We start from the raw sequence: 18,298 nt of genomic DNA on the forward strand, positions 1-18,298 counted from the left end.
TTTTAGTTTATATAAAGTACTAAATTTAAACTAAGGCGAATCACTTATGAATCATACTTCGGTCCCTAATAATTAGTTAATGAACATGGAATTTCCCGAATTAGGAGCAAACTGCACCCTGAATACCTGTAAACAGTTAGGTGAGTTTTGTCTGAAGTCTTTGAGAGATATTTTTTTTTCGTTGATTACTGTGGTATTTAACTCCACCGAGAAAAGGTTTGTCAATATGAAATGACTTCGCAGAAATTTTCGTTATTTAACTTCCTTTATTTTCACCAAATGCCTCCGACCTAAGACATAAACTTCGTGAGGAAAAAGCTTTTTCCTTTCCAAATGGAGAAAACTTAAGTGATGATTTTCCTAAAATTGACTTTCTGTAGATTTCCTTCCCATGAAATGTGATGCTTGTTCCAAGTTGTTTTGGTAAGACTATTCAACGATTATTTTTATTTACTGACGTTCCATCACTTTCTAAAACACTAGTAAGTGACAAAAATAATTTATTTGTTTCCTGGTTTATAGTAAGGATCATATCAAGTATACAGAACACAGTTGTGAAAATGCCTACAAAAAGGTAAATGCAACAGTATAACCTATTCCTTACATTATTTATTTCTTTGTGTACTCTCTTACACTTTTCTTTACTTTTATTTTTCATTTTCTTTACCTTTTTCAGTAAGAATTGATCAGTTGAAAATAGAAAATCTATCACAAAATAGTGTAAGGAGAGTCAATATGTTTTTAATGACATGGATCTCCCCTCCCCTCCCCTCCCCTCCCTTCCCCTCTACATCTGCCAGTGAGGTGTGACCTGTGATTGATACTGGTCAGGCTACTAACTCGTCAACTTGCCAAAAACCAACTCACTGATGTCTTCACTCAATTTGCCACCACTAGGGTTAACTTGCCAAACTCCTGGAAACTTCCCTATGACAAGAGGGATAATCTAAATAAGTAGTCTAAGAGTTGACGGAGGAGTTTCGGCAAATTGGCAAGGTGTTCTTTGATGAAATGAAAGGTAACCCCCATTGTGGTTAAACTAGCTATCTAGAGAGTCTCATTAATTGTTTTGTGCTGCTAAAGGTAAAGGATAAATGTGGACTTGTTTCTTAATTTTTGTCTTCATTAGGACTTTCAAGTTCCAGTTTGTCCATTATGTAACAAAGCAGTACCAGTCCCTAGAGGGGAACAACCTGACATAAAGGTGATGCAGTTGTATTTTTTTTTTCCCAAATTTGATTTCCTTTCAAATGATAGATTTAAATTTAACCATGATTATCTATAGGAAAACTATGCTGCATCTTTTTTTGGATGTTTAGAGGAAAACTTGGATTTTAACAATTTGATTCATTTTTGTGAAATATTTTATTCCATAGGTTGGAGAACATATTGACAGAGATTGTCAGTCTGACCCAGCAGTGGCTAAAAGAAAGGTTATTTAAAATTGTTGTTCTTTTTTTATTAGACACATCACTGAATTTCATGAACTTTGTTGCGTTTACTAGAGATATGGCCTTTTCTCACTCACACTATTAGTGCACTTGGTATCACTTTGTTCACTTGATTAATTTTGAATCTCTCTCTAATATCTGTCTTACAGTTTGTTATCAAGGGAATTCTTTACTTTATACTTAACTCTGAACTCTTATAAGTGGCCAAGACAGAATTTTTCCTCACAACATCAAGACCATATCAAGCAGACAGTTAAAGTGGAGAAAGAAAATTATCAATTAGGGGATTATCAATTGATCCAATATCAAATTCTCCAAATTGACTTGCTAATAAGAATTTGTGTAGCAGATAGCAGGGAGAATTACAAATGAGATCTTGGGATTGAAAGGGTTTTAAAAGTAAGTGACAATGTCATTGGCTGTTGCTAAGCAGGGATTGAAAAAAAGTTCACTCAATGTCACTGCAATTATCAATCTGTGTCACAGACTGTAAGCTGATCTTCGCAAGAAAAATTCAGGTCAGCCAAGTAATCATGCAGTCTCTAACATGAAAAGAAAATGTACTGTACCACATTTTGAATATAGGATTTTGAATTTCCCTTTTTTGTATCACCATAGGCATACCAGAATAGGTGTTCTCTCAAAGGATGTAAACAAAAAGAGGTCTGTTTACAAACAATTGTAATGTACACTATAATTATACCAATAGATATTTATACATATTCACTATTAATTGCATTAATTGGTTTGAACCTGCATTCCTAGACATAATTAGGTTACTAGACACTTTTCTAGAGCAACATCTATAATGTTCCTTCACCTCTCTGTCCCTTTTAATTTCGTTAAGTCCCAGTCTGTCTATGCCATCTTGAAGACTAACATTAAAAGTGGAAGGGGAGACAGTAGATATTCCAAAAAAGGTGTCTGGGAGTTTTGTCATTATTAGTCAGTCATGCAAGCTGACAATTCAAGCTAGAGAAGCCCTTAGGAGGAGGGTTGCTTAGAGAGGAAGTTGCCTGCATTGCAAAGTTTAACTTCAGTTGCTGCTAAAGCTCTTTCTTGCATGAAGTGACATTAGGTATCTTTCTAGATGTAATCAAGTCTTATAGTAATTGATCACGAGGCTCACAAAACTAATAACTTATCCTCTTTCCTTTCACTATTTCAGCTTATCCCTGTTAGGTGCGAATCTTGTCGGCAAAACTTTTGTCTGAAACACAGACATGAACAAGATCACAACTGCTCTGGGGTCATAAGGGGTGCATCTAGAAGGTTAGTATGTATCTCACAGGAAGCCAGTGTTTATTTCTAGTTCAGCAGATGCCCTAGTTTTGTTCAATTGATTGTCAATCTATCCTGATTTTTTATAACTTAAGTTGTAATTTTAGTCTGCCAATGCTTAGCACACAAGTGATTAAAAGTATTCCTTTTTATTTGTAGTAAAACAAGTGCTTCCTTGAAAGCAGGGTAAGTTTCTTACTTTTTCTTATATTTCCCTTTAAAAAAATTTGTTCAAAGAATTGGTGATTTACAATAAACCCTTCCACAAATAGTTGTCTTTAAATTGTCCTTAATAATGTAAAATTTGATTCCTCAAGCTATTTGGGTTTTTGTTTAAATTTTTTTTATATTTTGGATTTAAAGAGAAGCTGCAGCCACCAGAGCAAAGAATGTGGCTTCATCATCAAAAGTACACAAGAAACCACAACAAACATCTTTGTCATCAATAGGAAGAGACTTGGACAGGTACACTTGTAGAATGTATTTTTGTGCCTGGTGGTTATGTTCTAATTAATATTTTTTGCCTGACCATTTAGAAATAACAGAAGCCAACAAAAGGTGGTTACTTAAAATATTTGTCCCATTAGTGGCAGCCAGATGTGTATCAATGGAGTAGGTAGCTTGGTAGTTGTTGAGAAGATCAAATTTTGCTTCTGTTTGTTTTTGTTCTATCTTGTAAAAAGCTCCTGCTGAACATTTCTAAAATTTCCTCTTGCCCTGTTCAGAAAAATCTAGAAGGTATTTAAAAAACTGCCCATCCAGGTGGAGAAAACAAAAAAAATTAAAAAAAAACCTCTTATGTGGTTCGTACTTGTTTTCTGATTGGAAACAGGCAATGGTTAACTGAAAAAAAAACTGACCAATCATAATGTACTGTGTATCCAGGATTTTATCCAACTAAATTAGGCATCACAATCAAATTTTTATGATAATCAAATATTTTTATTAGTTGTAATGTTCAACAGTAAGGTTGTGCATCATCAGAGAGCTTTTTGTTTAGAGCCTCATAATCTCTTGCAAGTGTTGCATTCCCAGGATTCTAAAATTCTTGTGTGACATACTTCTGTGTGATTTATAGGTCCAGACGAGAAAGACAAATGACTGCTCCAAATCCTCAACCAATTCCACAACCAGCATTGGTAAATACTTTCCTCTACTACTGTTTCAGAGTCAAATTTTTTCTGACAGTCATAATGTCAGCAGCTTATTGTCAGAAGCTGATGTCATAAGCCTCTATAATTATTATTATGATAATTATACATTAGGTTATGAGCTCAAGATTTTGATTGATTACTTGATTGTTAGTGAGGGGGAAGTCCTCTTCTTCAATTACCAACTGATATCAATTAAAAAAAAATAACAAATTTATTGAATCTAATTTGTTTTGGATGAGTATTGAAAAGTTCAGTCACTCAAAACTTAACAACAATACAGTGCCACTCACTTTATTTGTCATCTTCATGGGATCAGCTGAATTAACCCTTAACCCTTTACCCCTAAGAGTGATGGCATCTAATTTCTCCTTACAATATCACCACTGAATCACACATTAATGTCATGAGAATAAAGGAACTGATCATGAACTAAAGAAACTCCTGCTTGTTAGACAAATTCTCCTTTTCAGCACCTTAGTAAATGTACAGAGACCAGTGTGGAGAATATGAATACTGATGTTAGGGTGTAAAGGGTTAAACACACATTTTGATTGGTTCTTACTCATGATCTGTTAAAGAACAGACACGTAGACGACAAAACGACCAAGAAAATGTTTTTTCTTTATTATATAAGACAACAAATAGTTTCCATGTTGCTGCAAGTTTGTTCAGATCACAGATGACATCAAAGTGTGGTAAGAACATCAGCAACACACTTGGCTTTGCTTTACTTGCCACTTTTTTGTTCTTTCATCATTTTGACATCATCTGTAATCTATTACAGTACAGATGCATGGCAATATGGACAGGCAATCAAATTGCAACATAGAACACTAGTCTTGTAGATAATTTTTTAAATATCTATGTTTTATTGTTCATAGAGTGAGGATGAGGCCTTAGCCTTAGCTATACAAGCTTCTCTACAAGATCAGTCGAAGACAAAGTCCCCCAGTCCACCACCGACAACACAAGAAGAGGAAGACCGAGCTTTAGCACGAGCCCTGGCAGAATCTGAAAGAGAGGAGCAGAAAAGGAGACGACAACAGGTATATGCATTTTCTTGAGGTCTCCTAGCTAATTACCAAAGCCAATCAGAAGAAATGTTAACATGGCAAAGAAAAAAATGAAAGCACCTAATATGTAATGAAATAAATTTCATTTGACCAGTGGATGAAAATCAAGTAAAGCAATGATCCTTGGAGGTGACCTGCAATTCAAGCAAATGGCTACAACCCTTTTAACTCCCATAAGTGACCAGGACAGAATTTCTCCTTACAGTATCAATACAATATCAAATAGATGAGTGATGAGAATAAAGAATAATATCAATTTGGGAATAATTAGTTGATCCAATATTAAATTTCTCAACTAACATTATAAGAATTGTAAGGTTGGCAGTAAGGAGAATTACAAATTTAATCTGGGAGTTAAAGGGTTAACAGGATTCAAGCCTGTGCTTCCCAGATACTAGTTGGGCATTACTACCAACTGAGCTTTGAAGCCACATGTTGGGAGCAGGGCACATTTTGGAGTGATCTTGGTTCCCTTAGAGGAATCAGATCACTGTTTGTAATGAAATAAATTCCATTTGACCTGCGGATGGCTACGAAGCCACATGTTGAGAGTGGGGAACACTTAAGAGTGTTCTTCTTACCTTTGGGGGAACCTGATCATAATTTGCAATGACTGCTGTTAGGAAATACATGGGAACAACTTCAAGTGTAGGCATATGCTTGAAACATCTGCTTTTTAACATTAGATGTGGCTGTCAAGTAGCTTGATTTACTGTTGATAGCCAAATAATTATTTCATTTTTCAGCATTGTTGTTTTATTTGACTGAATGCAGTTATTTTTGATTTTCAATTCTTTCATGAATATTTGTTTTGACTAATTATAATTTTAATTTCAGGAGCAACAAAAGAAATCAGATTGCCGTGTCACATGACACTCATCTTACCAAGAAATTCTAAGTTGCAATTTGAAAAGAAATATAATTATTCCAAATTTAATTACAACTACAAGTGACCATAGTTTCCACTTGATGTAAATGTACCAGAATTCCAAGCAGCCACTATTATATAATTAACTAAATGATGATGGGCTCATAGGCTATTTTTTTCCAGAACACAAAGCACCTGTGATTAATAAATTTTAATGTACAAAGAATTCGTATTTATCATTAGCAGATTGATGGCTTCTCAAATTACTCCAACATTGTGAAAGGAATAATATAAACCAAGCTTAGAAGCAGTTGTAATAATATTGGGTTTTAGTAGTTATTTTAAGACAAAACTTCTGCAAATAAAGTGTTTTATAACAGTATGATGTGAGCTGTCTGCCGATAATGTAATGTTGTAGCAATCCTTGCCACAAAAATTAATGTGGAATCTCCAACATTCAAGGAAAAGTACAATTACGAATACAAGGGAGTGATGAATTTTGTTGAATAAGTGCCACCCCTGAATAAGCCCCTTAAAGTACAGATTACTTTTTGCCATGAACTGTTTGCCAGACTGTAAAATCATCTGCCTTATTTTTATGCAAGTAATTTAAAACTCAAAGATTACATGTCTGTTGCAAAATTCTTTTTTTTTTTTATTATTGTCGAGTCACATTACATCACTGAATGTTGTTCCTGATAACAGGGGTCTGGTCACAACAAAATTCTTTCACAGAATATATCTAGAGGTGCCCTTTGCATTCTTTTCCACTCTCTGTTCCTCTTCTCCGAAAGCAGTTGAAAGTAGGTCTTTTTGTAACATCTTCTTTTGATTTATTTTCTTGAAAATGGATCAGACCAGACCTTCATATCTGAAAATATAAAAATGATTAAAGAAAGTGCCAAGTTTGCAGCTGAGCCAAGAGGTTTCTTGGTTTCTATAGCAAGAAGTGACTGAGAGAGTTACTTAACTCTCCCCTGGATGGGCTGCTGTTCACTGCAGGTTACTCTCCAGCATTTCATCAGGCTTCCCTGACAATTTTTCAGAACTTTTTCCGGTGGAGTGGGGCACTTTGAAAGTATCTAACCAAAGAATACAGCACCATGACCCAGCTAGGTATCAAACCCCAAGCCTTACACGTTAAGTCCAGTGCGACAACTGTAAGAAAACAGCCTCTCCCTCTTAACAATATCAAATGCTATAACTTTACATCTTTCCCATATTTTTTAAGATGAAACAGAACTGAATTATACACCAAACCCAAGCTATGACTTACTTCCAGGTTGAATCTCTTCCTGTTTTATATCTTTTCTTGTTTCATTCTGAATTTGCTCTACAAAAGGAAAATAGGAAAACAATTATGGTTGCCACAGTCATAGGTTTTTGAAATTCCCTGACTTTCCCCAGAAAAAACGTCATATTAATCTCTGACCAAATCAACTGAATTGACATTTTCACACACAAATCAGCAAAAAGGAAAGTGTCATCATTTGTCATCATAAAAAGGACCGAGAAAAGATGAATAACTTCACATTTTCCCAACATTTCATTTTCCTGTGACTTCTCTCCGAGATTTAAATTTCCCTGACTCAAAGCGAAATCCCCCGACATACAATTGACCTCTACAGACCTGGCCTTGATCATGAAGAAATTTATTTTTCTCAGACAATTTCCTGACCTGCAGCAACCACGACAATGGAACACTGCAATTATCAGTTCTTTTTTCGATCAAGTACCAAGTTAACAAAATTGAAAAAACTACCAAACATTTTGATGTACAAGGAACCTTCCACACATCAACAATTTTCTAAAAGCTTCCGCAGCCTACTTTAAGTTACATATCATATCATGGCCTTGAATACTTACGGAAAACCTCTGGGTGCAATTTTGGATAGATCACAGCAGGATACAACGCGGCAAGGGTGAATGCTACAAATCCCCCGATAAAGATCCCTGTCTTAACTTTATTAGACATGACTTTTGATGCAACTTTGCATGATTCAATATACTTTACCAGACGCCATCTTGTTCGTCAACGATAAGTCGGTTGTGTAACATCCATATAATGTCCCGTAGACAATCAGCTGATTCAGCGGTTTCTCTTTGGTACCATGTGACACAACACATGTGACAGTACAAATTTTTTTGTCTGTACTCGTGTGCGGAGTTCCTTGTCAAACCTTATTTGTGTCCTCAATATTTTTCTGCAGAATTCTTTGCTAAAATGTCCGACAATGAAAACCCAAGATGTTTCTTTGACGTTTCTATCGGTGACGAGAGAGGTAAGGAACCAGATTTTCTCTTTCGGAAGCGATGATTAAAAACGAAATTACAACATGTGCAAGTTAGTTTCACTGATCCATGCTCAAAATTAATTGAAAATCTATATAGTAGAGTGCAAATTGAGTGATAGCTGTGCATTTTGATGTGGTCTGAAAAGGAGGTCTTTATGGTGTTGTAGAACTCTTAAGACCAAAATAGATTAATTTTCAAAATTTTCTGCATGTTAATTCAATTATCATTTGTCAACTATTTTTGATCGACTTAAGCTTAAAATGATTCCATGTTTGATCTGTGTTAAAGTTAAGGTTACCATGCAGAAACTTGCCTTGGTGGTACTTTGTACTTTATTGCTTGATTAAATGTGCCCCTCCCCACAGGGGGTCATCGAAACATTTCTTTTTTGGGGGGGGTGGTGTCTGAGAAAAAATTGCAAATTTATCAAGGATAATATGAAGGGAAACCTAAGAAGTAGCATCCATGGTAATAGAATTGAGTGCCTCTTTAAACAAACCAGGACCCTGAATTGAGTTTTTGATCATGTCACTATCTACCTTTGTCATTTATCAGTGGGTAGAATAGTCTTTGAATTATATGCTGACAAATGCCCAAAGACTGCAGAGAACTTTCGGGCTTTGTGTGTTGGAGACAAAGGGAATGCTTCTATATCTGGGAAACCACTTCATTACAAAGGCTGCACCTTTCACAGAAGTAAGTACTTTCATATGTTGTCCTGCAATAACTCATTACAGACAATCTTGTGTTAGGTATGATTTGCCAGTCTTTATCATTTTTTCATAATTATATTTATACCATAATAAACACAGCCAATGACAGTGTAGGAAAACTGTTGCTTATTTGACAATTTTGATTTCTGGCTTTAGTCATTAAAGGTTTCATGGTGCAGGGTGGAGATTTCACCAATGGTGATGGAACTGGGGGAGAATCTATCTATGGTGAAAAGTTTGAGGATGAGAACTTTGAATTAAAGGTAGGAAATGTTTCCTTGGGGTTTTTTATGGCTTATTTAGTTAAGAAGAAAAGTGTTTTAAAATTCCTATATTTTGCTGATCTCCCATCTCTGGTATTTTGTCTATGACCAATCTTGCTTTGTTGCAACATGCCACGAGTTTACCATTAGGTAGTTAGGAAGGTACACTGTAGGAAACATTTTTCTCATAAATCACTGGTGCAAGGTTCAATGCCACTTAAAGGTGCAAGCCCAAGCTGCAAAACCCTTCAGTCAGCCTTTTGTCCTACGAGTTAGGACTTCTGTCAAGTTACACGAGTTGGGTGTGCAAAATTTGACCTCACCTGTACAATGATGCACAATTACCAAAAAATCTTCAAAATTTTGCATAGTACTAAACATTGCACTTAAAAAGTTTTTCTTAATACAAGCATTGCTTTTAAATCCCCAAGACTTCCAAAAACTTTCATAGACTACTCTAGGGTTGTTTTCCTTCAAAAACCAATCAAGAAATCCCTTGCTTTAACTTTTTTGTTTTGTTTATCTTATCACAGCATGATGAACGTGGCCTTCTTTCAATGGCAAATGCTGGTGAAAACACTAATGGTTCACAGTTTTTTATCACAACGGTACCAACATCACATCTTGATGGGAAGCATGTTGTCTTCGGTAAGGTCACCAAGGGATGGAGTGTTGTTAAAGAACTTGAAAATACACCTGTGGATGAAAGTAAACCTAAAAAGGTGCGTCACTGATACTGTTTTATCATTAGCTCTTTGACCCTTAAGAATGACAAGCATCTAATTTCTCCTTACATTATCACCCCCCAAATCACACTTTGAGGTCATGAGAATGAAGGAATTGTTGGTCTACTAAAGAAGCTGTTGATTGTTGAACAAATTCTCCTTGTCAGGACCCTAGGAAATGTATGGATGACAGTGTGGAGAATATGCATACTGATGATAGCAGGGTGCAGAGGGTTTATTGGTCTTCCTGTAGCCTTGTAACCTGGGGCAGCACCTCAACCCTTTCACTCTACAGAACTAAACGCTACTTCTCTGTTCTGTATGCCCTTCTTTTCTCATAATTTTGGTGCTTAGAGTTTGTTGTTAAATAAAAAAATTTTATCAGCTGATTTATTTCTTCCTCTCATCACCTTTAATTTCTGCTTGAAAATGTATTAAAATTTTTAAGAGAAATATATGTGGGGTCACTTTTGGAAGTAAAAGAGTTAATGGGCCATTTCTGATATTGAAAGAAGGCAAGCCAGGAACATTGCCAGGTCTGATATGCAAGGTGCATAAATCAGTTTCAAATATTTTGATGTGGCTTAGGGTTTAGGGTAATGTGTAATTGTGTTAATGAGGCAAATAAAAGATGATGGTGATGATTTGACCAGATTTAATTGTGTCATTTCCTCTCTTAGCCATGTGTCATTGAGGACTGTGGTGAGCTGCAACCAGGGGAAGATGATGGCATATGTGCTGATGATGGAACAGGAGACAAGCTTCCAGATTGGCCAACAGACTCTGGTCTAGATTTCAGCAAGGTAGTCTCTTAGTTGCAAATATAGGGGCTTCATTTTTCCACATTTTTTCATTCATTAGATAAGATAGACAGAACAAGCTTAATACTAATCTTAAAGGCATTTTTATTTTTTTAACATGATTGTGTACCTATAGCATAGCAAATGGATGTCCTAAATTTGCTGAAAGTGGAGTTGTTGTTATTTCAGCCCGAAGAAGTATTAGCTGCAGCAGAGGTACTGAAGGGTATTGGAAATGAACAGTTCAAGGCCCAAAATTATGAACTAGCCAAAAAGAAATACTCCAAGACACTGCGGTAAGATGAACTTAAATTGTTTTTTAAGCTATCGCCTCAAATTTTTTAAAGAAAAATGACAGAAAAGGGGCCTTAAGTCTTGATCAGTGACTTTGTCTCTATCCTCTAGCTATCTAAATCACTCTGATTCTGATGAGGAAACATCCTCAAGTGAAGAAGAAGGGGAAAAAGCTGAAAAAGTAAAGGAAGAAAATATACAGGAGGAGAAGATACAATCCTTGACAATAAGTTGCTTTTTAAACAGGTGAGGCTATACACCAAGAACCCTCTTTTAATTTATCTCAAGCCAAACATTTCCTGATGTATTGCACTGTACTTATGTGTATCAGCACAAACATTATTTTAGAATAGTCTGCAGATCATAAATTTCTCCACTAACAAGTAAATCTTCTTGTGATTCCCTTATTGAAAAACAAAAATTGGTGGATAAAAAGTATGGATTTTGTGTATGGTGAAGAAAGCCATTTTTAATTACATTTTTAGTCTTTCAAGAAAAAGGTATCACAGATTGTTGAATTTAACATTTACAGAGCCTTTTGTGAAATTAAGCTGGGAGACCATGCAGGAGCTGTAGAAGATTGTAATGAGGTACAGTTCATTTGTACTTCAAACTACCAACTAGAGAGTTTGAAACATCTGTCACATGGTAGAAGCAGTGTTCCTTGGAAAGTTTGCAAGGACAAATTGACAGTTGCCACCACAAATCGGCATCAAGAGTTGCCTTGTGTAACATGTGGCTAAAAATAATTCCCTCTGTCCCTCTGATGAAGGGCTAATGCTTGAAATATCAGCTTTGAAACTCTTTATGGTGGCCAATCTGTGTTAACTCAGTTGATAATATCAAACTACCTTGTTGTACTCTTCTACCAACACAGCTCCACAATTTCTATTGAAACCAACTCCCAATTAAAATTAATGTTTTAAAGTGTTATTAAGATCTCCATACCAGTTGCAGTACTTCTGTTTTAGTTACCCCACTGGTTATCCCTGGTCTCAGGCCTGTGTACATCTGCCCCCTTCCCTGGAAAAAAAATCCTTTCTCCCCCTCGTTTTAGGAGAGGGAAGCTCTAATGAGGTTATGTCAACTTTTTAGCCTTTCGTTTCTTGTAAAAATATAAATTCAAGGCAAATCATGCATATTTTTTCTTCTTCAAGGTGCTGGATCTTGATGATAAAAATGTAAAAGCTCTCTACAGAAGAGGACAGGCTAAAATGAACATGCAAGACTTTGATCAAGCAATGGTACCTGCTCTGTCTAGTGTTTTTTAGGTTTTTGACATTTAATTCAAACAATTGAGATGAATACCCTTTTTTTGTTGCTGTTTAACAGGTTGATTTTCAGGCTGCTGCTAAATTGGAACCTAATGACAAGAGTAAGTTTCTTTATTTCCTTGAATAAGTTAGTGTTCAAGGAGCTTCTTTCTAACCAATTTGTCAACCACCTCTAACAAGGGTGGACATTATTAAGAAATATTTCAAAGTAGGAAGATAGGTACATTTTGAATATGTCAAGTTGATCAGTAATATGCAGTCCCATTGTTGAAGGAATTTGGATTTAAGACAATCTACCACACAGGTAGGTTGTGGGGGGAAATCCATTTGTTGGGGCCCCTCCTTCACTGCTAAGGTACTGCATTTGTTGTAAAGCGGAGTTGTGCAAAACCCTGTTATAATGTTCCTTGGGTGCAAAGCTATGACATTGCCATGTCAGTTGCATTTGTTGTCAAGCTTATTGGGCTTTGAACATTGTCACCCAACTCAATCATTCCCAGTCAGAATGTGGTATCATACCAGTAAAAACAAGTTATTTATACTGGTGAAATAATTTAGATTTGCACTCTTGGTTTTTTTTCAGGCATAAAGAATGAGATGGCAAGACTGAAGAAGTTAAAGGAGGAGCAACGAAACAAAGAAAAACAAATCTATTCAAAGATGTTTGGCAAATGACCAAAAACTTGACAATGTTTGCGGAACTTTACCCTTTAAACTTTGCCCTATTCAAGTGAGGTGCTAAAGCAAGATTTACAGCCATGTTTTCAGGCAAAGCTTACATTACAGCAAGTGAAGTGGTTAACATTTGCTCAAATCACGTGTTCACTTTTTCTATAAAGTGTAGTCGTAACTTGACTAATTACCAAGTGGAAAGTAGTTTAAGATTAAACAGTGAAACAATGCAAAGTGATTTATTGTATAATTTACCAGTTTTGGTTTTGCCCATCTTTTTTAGGGAGAAAGGAGGGGTTACATTATCAGTAAACTAACAAAGTACAGTATCCACAACACCATAAATTATGAACCATATAACGATCTAGTCTTCTTCACAGATTTTGTTGGGGCCACCATGCAACATGTCCTATTTAACATTAGGGCCTAACACACACACAGGATGGCAATATTGAGGAAAACAGCAATTAAAAACTGAATTTTTAGTTTTCTTTAAAATTCCATGAATGGCTGGATGCGTTTATCCTTTCCTGATAGCACCTACCAAATATTCCAAGATTACATAAAATACCATGAATTTCAGGAGAAGGCCCAATCTTGGACAGGTGCTTGGCATGAACAACATTAACCCTTTACATCCCATGAGTGACCAAGACAGAATTTCTCCTTAAAATATCAAGACAATATAAGGCAGAAAAGTGACAAGAAAAAAGAAAAATATCAATTAGGGGATTACCTATTAGTTGATCCAATACCAAATTCTCCAAACTAAGATCACAAGAACTGTATGGTAGACAGTAAGGAGAAATACCAATGAGATCTTGGGAGTTAAAGGGTTAAGACATGCAAGGGACACATCACATGTGAATTTTGGCCTTTCTTTGACTTATTCAAATTAATCCTACCCAGTTTGAACTCAAGCTTGGCATACAAGTCTCAAATACATGCACTTTACATTTGTATCACAAAGTCAGTCAACCCTGTCTTGATGTTACACCTTTGAAGTTATCTTTATTTGTTGTCAATGAGGATGTATTTATTGTAGGCTAATTTTTGATTTGTGATCTCTTAATTCCTGATTTTGTCGCACATCTCCATGATTGATCCTCAACAGGGAAGTGCCAGGAGTTGCCACTACGCTGCACCACTGGATCAACTTTTTGCCTGAAAAATTCCAGTTTCCCTCTTTCATTGACTGTGAAGGATACACAGTTTAGTCTCGTCCATCTTAAATATGTCCACCAGACATTGCTAGGAAGCAGAAGGCGATGATCTCTGAGTCTGTCGTTGGTGACAACCTCAACTTGTTGCAATCCACTGAAGGCTGCAGCATACAAAACATACAAGTCATCATTTTTAAACTTGTTCCTGAAAACAGCACAAACATCTTCAAGCTTGTAGACAGAAGTTCTCCAAGCTTTGTTTACTATCACAAGCACTTTCTTTTGTTGTGCCGCAAAGTGATGTGCTGTGGCCACCAGCCTGTCTGTGGAAAATGACATATTTGCTCCTGAGCCATAGGCGGCAACATTCATACCATCAATTACCACATCAAATGGTCCTCTTCTTTGAATAAAGCTCTTCAATTCTTCCAACTCTTTCTGTATTTTCTTGTCCAGATTTTCACCTGCCACTTTGGAAATAACCAGTTGAGGGCTGTTGGACAGTTTGATTAGCTCCCTTTCCAATTGTTGTATATCTCCTGGGAGGATGCCACTCATCAATTGATTTCCACAAGATGAGCATGTTCCTACTTCACTTATTCTGCTGTATTTCCACTTCCAGTGATAAACAGGGTCGTGATTCAGCCAAGAGCGAACTGCTACAAGCAATTTAACCGGTAACCTTTCACCAGTTTGTTGAAGATAACTAAAAACCATATTTGACATTTTCTTGTGATGGTTTGTATCAACTTTGCCTTCCTTACCATGATCGTTCTCTTTAACTGGGAGGCTTTTAGGGTTAAGAAGCAATTCAATCATGTCTTTGATTGGCGCAGACATGTTTTCATTAATTCCGAAATTTTCCAATCTTTCTAGTTTCTCCTCAAAGACCCGCAAAGCTTTTCTCGATTGTCCCCTCTTGGCCATAGAGGTAATGATATAATCATAATGACGAGTGTGGTGAGCTATATTACTTTCCACAATGGCGTGCAGCATGCCAACAGCCTGGTCAAAAAGTCCCCGATTGCTGTAAGATTTAATCATCGAGAATTTAGCTCCTTCGCCAATGAAAACAGCATTTCGTTTAATGTCTTCGTACAGCTTGTCAACAGCTTCATGTTCATTGTGTTGCACAAACAAATGTAATAGCCAAGAGTAACAACCGTCTATTTTCCACGACTTTCCACCGTTTCTGCTCTCTTCAAATAGCCTTACGGCATCCGTTACCTTACCAGTCTTAATGTAGTGTTTCATCGTCGTTTCAGTCTCTACATTTTGGCCGTTTCCATGGGTATTAATGAAAGTTGAAGCTTTTGAAGATAGAAAGGATCTGAAAAGCAGACACGTGCTTGCTACACAAGCTCTCTTTCTCGATGTACGACACCTCAGCCGAATCATACCGGGTTCCCGTTGGATAAAGCAGCTGAATGTTCCTAAACTGTTTCCAAAAACAAAAGTCATACAACAGTTGAGAAGATAACAAAGACCCGGACTGAGTTATTTCTATCCTTCCCCGCTCTCTGGTCCCTGTGCTCCTAAATCATCATGAAACTGCAGTCATCTAATCAGCGGCTACCAAATTAGTGCCAGTTGATGCTCGAGTTTTAATTCCGCTCTAGGAACGCCTGTCTGAATTAAACACGACGCTCACTTTGCGAGAGAGCAGTCAATTAACGCTGTTTCTTAATTTGTTCCTTTAAAATTTTGCGCGGGAAATAAGCGTGTAGCCAGCCGAAACTGATTCCCTCTCACATGCCAATGTTTTATAATAATAACAATAAAGAAGTTTAATTCCACCATCATCACAGTTAATCTGAATTACAATGAGGTGAAATTTGCACAATGCAGTCGTTTTAAGCATTCTCGTCTTTGCCCCACAGTTGCTCTTTTGGTGAAGGTCGAAAAAGATAAATTTTCATATACTTTCTGTGTTCTCTGCCATGTAAATATTTGTTTCTTTGCTTTTAGAAGTTCTCCATGAATTACATATTGTGTTTAATGGTACTTTCCTAGAACAGTTCTGTGTTTCCTTATCACTACCAATTAGGTTTTCCTTGATAAAATGACATTTCCCAGTAAACAGCCTAAATTTCTGACATCATCTCAACCCACTAAAAAATCTCACATGAAACTAAATGCTATTGTTAGTAAATTTCCACACAACTCCCATGCTTTGACATTAACTACCAATCAAATTTGCCTTATGTTGCCTTGAGCTTCACCCCATCATGTGTCATTTTCCCGTAAACAACCTTCATTTTATCACATATTCCACAAGGCATTTGAACTTTTGAAGACCAGTTTGATCAAAGTAAAGGTAAGATCTGCCACCGTGACTTTCTTGTAGGCCTAAGGAAAACTTGACAGTTCTGATTGAAATTCCCCACCCCATGAGCACAGGGAGGGAGGGGGGAATTTCAAACTTTGAATTGATTGGCACATAACGGAAATACATAACTTAAGGCAAGAAGAAGTTCACAACTATCATTTAACAAAAAGCCAATTTTTTTCCTCCAACAGTAATAACATTTACATAAGTGCCACAGGGTCACCTGAATCACATAATTTATCTTAACATTTACATAAGTGCCACAGGGTGACCCGAATCACATAATTTATCAATTATACTATTATATTTGTTTACTGGAAGAGCCATTCAGTTATGTCTCAATAAACAAGTTTCAAAATTCTCTATTGTACATAGCTTTTAAAAAATGTGCATTTAAAATAAATTTTTGAACCGTTTTGATCTCCTTGAACACCTCCATGCTTCATTAGCAACAGGAAAGTGCCATGAATTCCCATTGTACTGCACAACAGGGTCAACTCTGTCTCTGAAAAATTGCAGTTTTCCTTTTCCTCCTTTTGTAAAGCTTACACGGTTTAACCTTGTCCATCTTGAGAATATCCATCCCACTTCAGCTGGGAATAAAAGGCGGTGATCTCGGAGTTTGTCATTGGTGACAACCTCAACATATCGCAATCCACTCATGGCTGCAGCATACAAAAGGTACAAATCATCATTTCCAAAGCTGCTCATGAAAACAGCACAATTAGTAGTTTTGAGAGCCCTAGTGGCTTTCCTATTTTCCAGTTCTTTCTTAGATAATACAACCATAACATTCTTCTGTTGTATGGCAAAGTGATTTACCATTTCTAATAACCTGTGTGATGATAACTTAAATTTTGATTCTGTGCAAAGGACATTCAAGCCATCAATAATTACGTCAAATGGCCCCTTTTCTTTGACAAACATCTTCAATTCTTGTATCTCTTGGTACATCTGGTCTTCTAAACTTATATCGTTCAGTTTAAAAGTAGACTTCTGTGGAATTTCAAAAAGCCTTAGGATTTCAAATTTCAACTGGCGTACATCCTCTAAGGGTAAGCGGTTTATCAACATATTACCACAGAAAGAGCATTTTCCTGCTTCACTAATTGTGCAGTTCTGCCAAGTCCAGTAGTTATTTGGATCATGCATGAGCCACGAGTGAATTGCACGAATTAATCTTAATGGTAATCTTTCCCCATTTTGTTCAAGATAACGAAACACTATCTGTGATGTTCTAGTATGACGATGTTCATCAAAAACCTCTCCCTTAATTATCAGATTTTCAGGATTGAGGAGCAGTTCAATCATTTCCGTGACGTATTCACTTAAGTATACTTTGGTTGGAAAGTGTTGTTGCCTCTTCAATTTCTCCTCGAAGACCTGTATGGCTTTTCCTATCTGTCTACGCGTTGCCATACTGGTTATAACCAAGTCATAAGCATCTGTGTCGTAAACCTTAAGATTGACGATGGAACGCACAATTTTCATGGCTTGTTCGTAAAGTCCCCAGTCGCAGTAAGATTTCAGCAATTTAGTCTTGTTTTGTATATTACTGGATTTAGTGTAATGTTTGATGGCTTCAAATAACTTCACAGCTCCTATAATATCTCCGTTGCCATTTTCCTTCGTTTCGGAGTCCAAATTTTGGCCGTTTTCAAGGGTCTTACCGTAATGTGGAGCCTCTGAAGACAGAAACATTCTTTGAAACGAACACGTGCTTACGTAACCACCTCTCCATAACGGTGTAATGTACCTCAGTCGCATATTAGAAGCAGATCTGCCCGCATCAAGCTTTTTTCTTTTCAAATATTATCTCAAGAGTAAGTAATTACTTCACACCTTTAGCCATAAACGGGTGAAGATTACTAATACTTTGTCACCGTAACATTTCCAAAAGAAAGACACAGTGAAGTTCCTATCTATTCTACTCCGTCCTCGGA

General features: G+C 36.5%; 4 protein-coding genes and 1 long non-coding RNA gene across 5 annotated transcripts; 2 read left to right on the plus strand and 3 right to left on the minus strand.

Moving 5' to 3' along the window:
* Window positions 1-19: 19 nt before the first annotated feature.
* LOC131789645 (AN1-type zinc finger protein 2A-like) lies at window positions 20-6,209 on the plus strand. Its single transcript, XM_059106799.2, has 12 exons — window positions 20-140; window positions 381-423; window positions 523-574; window positions 1,130-1,204; window positions 1,377-1,433; window positions 2,070-2,114; window positions 2,620-2,723; window positions 2,892-2,918; window positions 3,096-3,197; window positions 3,811-3,871; window positions 4,768-4,932; window positions 5,797-6,209. Exons 1-12 carry the CDS (start codon window positions 80-82, stop codon window positions 5,830-5,832), a joined length of 828 nt encoding a protein of 275 aa, XP_058962782.2. The 5' UTR covers window positions 20-79; the 3' UTR covers window positions 5,833-6,209.
* A 135-nt stretch (window positions 6,210-6,344) lies between these two features.
* LOC131789647 (uncharacterized) lies at window positions 6,345-7,856 on the minus strand. The gene is made up of 3 exons (XR_009340625.2): window positions 7,694-7,856; window positions 7,104-7,160; window positions 6,345-6,698 (listed from the first exon to the last, which is right to left on the minus strand). It is a non-coding gene; the product is annotated as an uncharacterized lncRNA (long non-coding RNA).
* A 104-nt stretch (window positions 7,857-7,960) lies between these two features.
* LOC131789649 (peptidyl-prolyl cis-trans isomerase D) lies at window positions 7,961-12,916 on the plus strand. The gene is made up of 11 exons (XM_059106801.2): window positions 7,961-8,109; window positions 8,678-8,818; window positions 8,992-9,098; window positions 9,632-9,820; window positions 10,504-10,626; window positions 10,813-10,919; window positions 11,029-11,163; window positions 11,450-11,507; window positions 12,075-12,161; window positions 12,250-12,292; window positions 12,775-12,916. Exons 1-11 carry the CDS (start codon window positions 8,052-8,054, stop codon window positions 12,864-12,866), a joined length of 1,140 nt encoding a protein of 379 aa, XP_058962784.2. The 5' UTR covers window positions 7,961-8,051; the 3' UTR covers window positions 12,867-12,916.
* A 170-nt stretch (window positions 12,917-13,086) lies between these two features.
* LOC131789648 (mitochondrial ribonuclease P catalytic subunit) lies at window positions 13,087-15,550 on the minus strand. Its single transcript, XM_059106800.2, has one exon. The coding sequence runs from the start codon at window positions 15,485-15,487 to the stop codon at window positions 13,910-13,912; it is 1,578 nt and encodes a 525-aa protein (XP_058962783.2). The 5' UTR covers window positions 15,488-15,550; the 3' UTR covers window positions 13,087-13,909.
* A 963-nt stretch (window positions 15,551-16,513) lies between these two features.
* LOC131789715 (mitochondrial ribonuclease P catalytic subunit) lies at window positions 16,514-18,298 on the minus strand. Its single transcript, XM_059106888.2, has one exon. It carries the CDS (start codon window positions 18,120-18,122, stop codon window positions 16,749-16,751), a length of 1,374 nt encoding a protein of 457 aa, XP_058962871.2. The 5' UTR covers window positions 18,123-18,298; the 3' UTR covers window positions 16,514-16,748.

The sequence above is a fragment of the Pocillopora verrucosa genome, chromosome 14 (genome assembly GCF_036669915.1).
Source record: "Pocillopora verrucosa isolate sample1 chromosome 14, ASM3666991v2, whole genome shotgun sequence".
Taxonomy (NCBI): domain Eukaryota; kingdom Metazoa; phylum Cnidaria; class Anthozoa; order Scleractinia; family Pocilloporidae; genus Pocillopora; species Pocillopora verrucosa.

Excerpts from the sequence above, each read along its gene's own strand:
- LOC131789649 (XM_059106801.2), top strand. The coding sequence starts at position 8,052 with ATGTCCGACAATGAAAACCCAAGATGTTTCTTTGACGTTTCTATCGGT. Across the intron at positions 8,819-8,991 it reads AGGCTGCACCTTTCACAGAA|TCATTAAAGGTTTCATGGTG; the intron begins GTAAGTACTTTC and ends TTCTGGCTTTAG. Across the intron at positions 11,164-11,449 it reads ATAAGTTGCTTTTTAAACAG|AGCCTTTTGTGAAATTAAGC; the intron begins GTGAGGCTATAC and ends TAACATTTACAG.
- LOC131789715 (XM_059106888.2), bottom strand. The coding sequence starts at position 18,122 with ATGCGACTGAGGTACATTACACCGTTATGGAGAGGTGGTTACGTAAGC.
- LOC131789648 (XM_059106800.2), bottom strand. The coding sequence starts at position 15,487 with ATGACTTTTGTTTTTGGAAACAGTTTAGGAACATTCAGCTGCTTTATC.
- LOC131789645 (XM_059106799.2), top strand. The coding sequence starts at position 80 with ATGAACATGGAATTTCCCGAATTAGGAGCAAACTGCACCCTGAATACC. Across the intron at positions 424-522 it reads GCTTGTTCCAAGTTGTTTTG|TAAGGATCATATCAAGTATA; the intron begins GTAAGACTATTC and ends CCTGGTTTATAG. Across the intron at positions 3,198-3,810 it reads ATAGGAAGAGACTTGGACAG|GTCCAGACGAGAAAGACAAA; the intron begins GTACACTTGTAG and ends TGTGATTTATAG.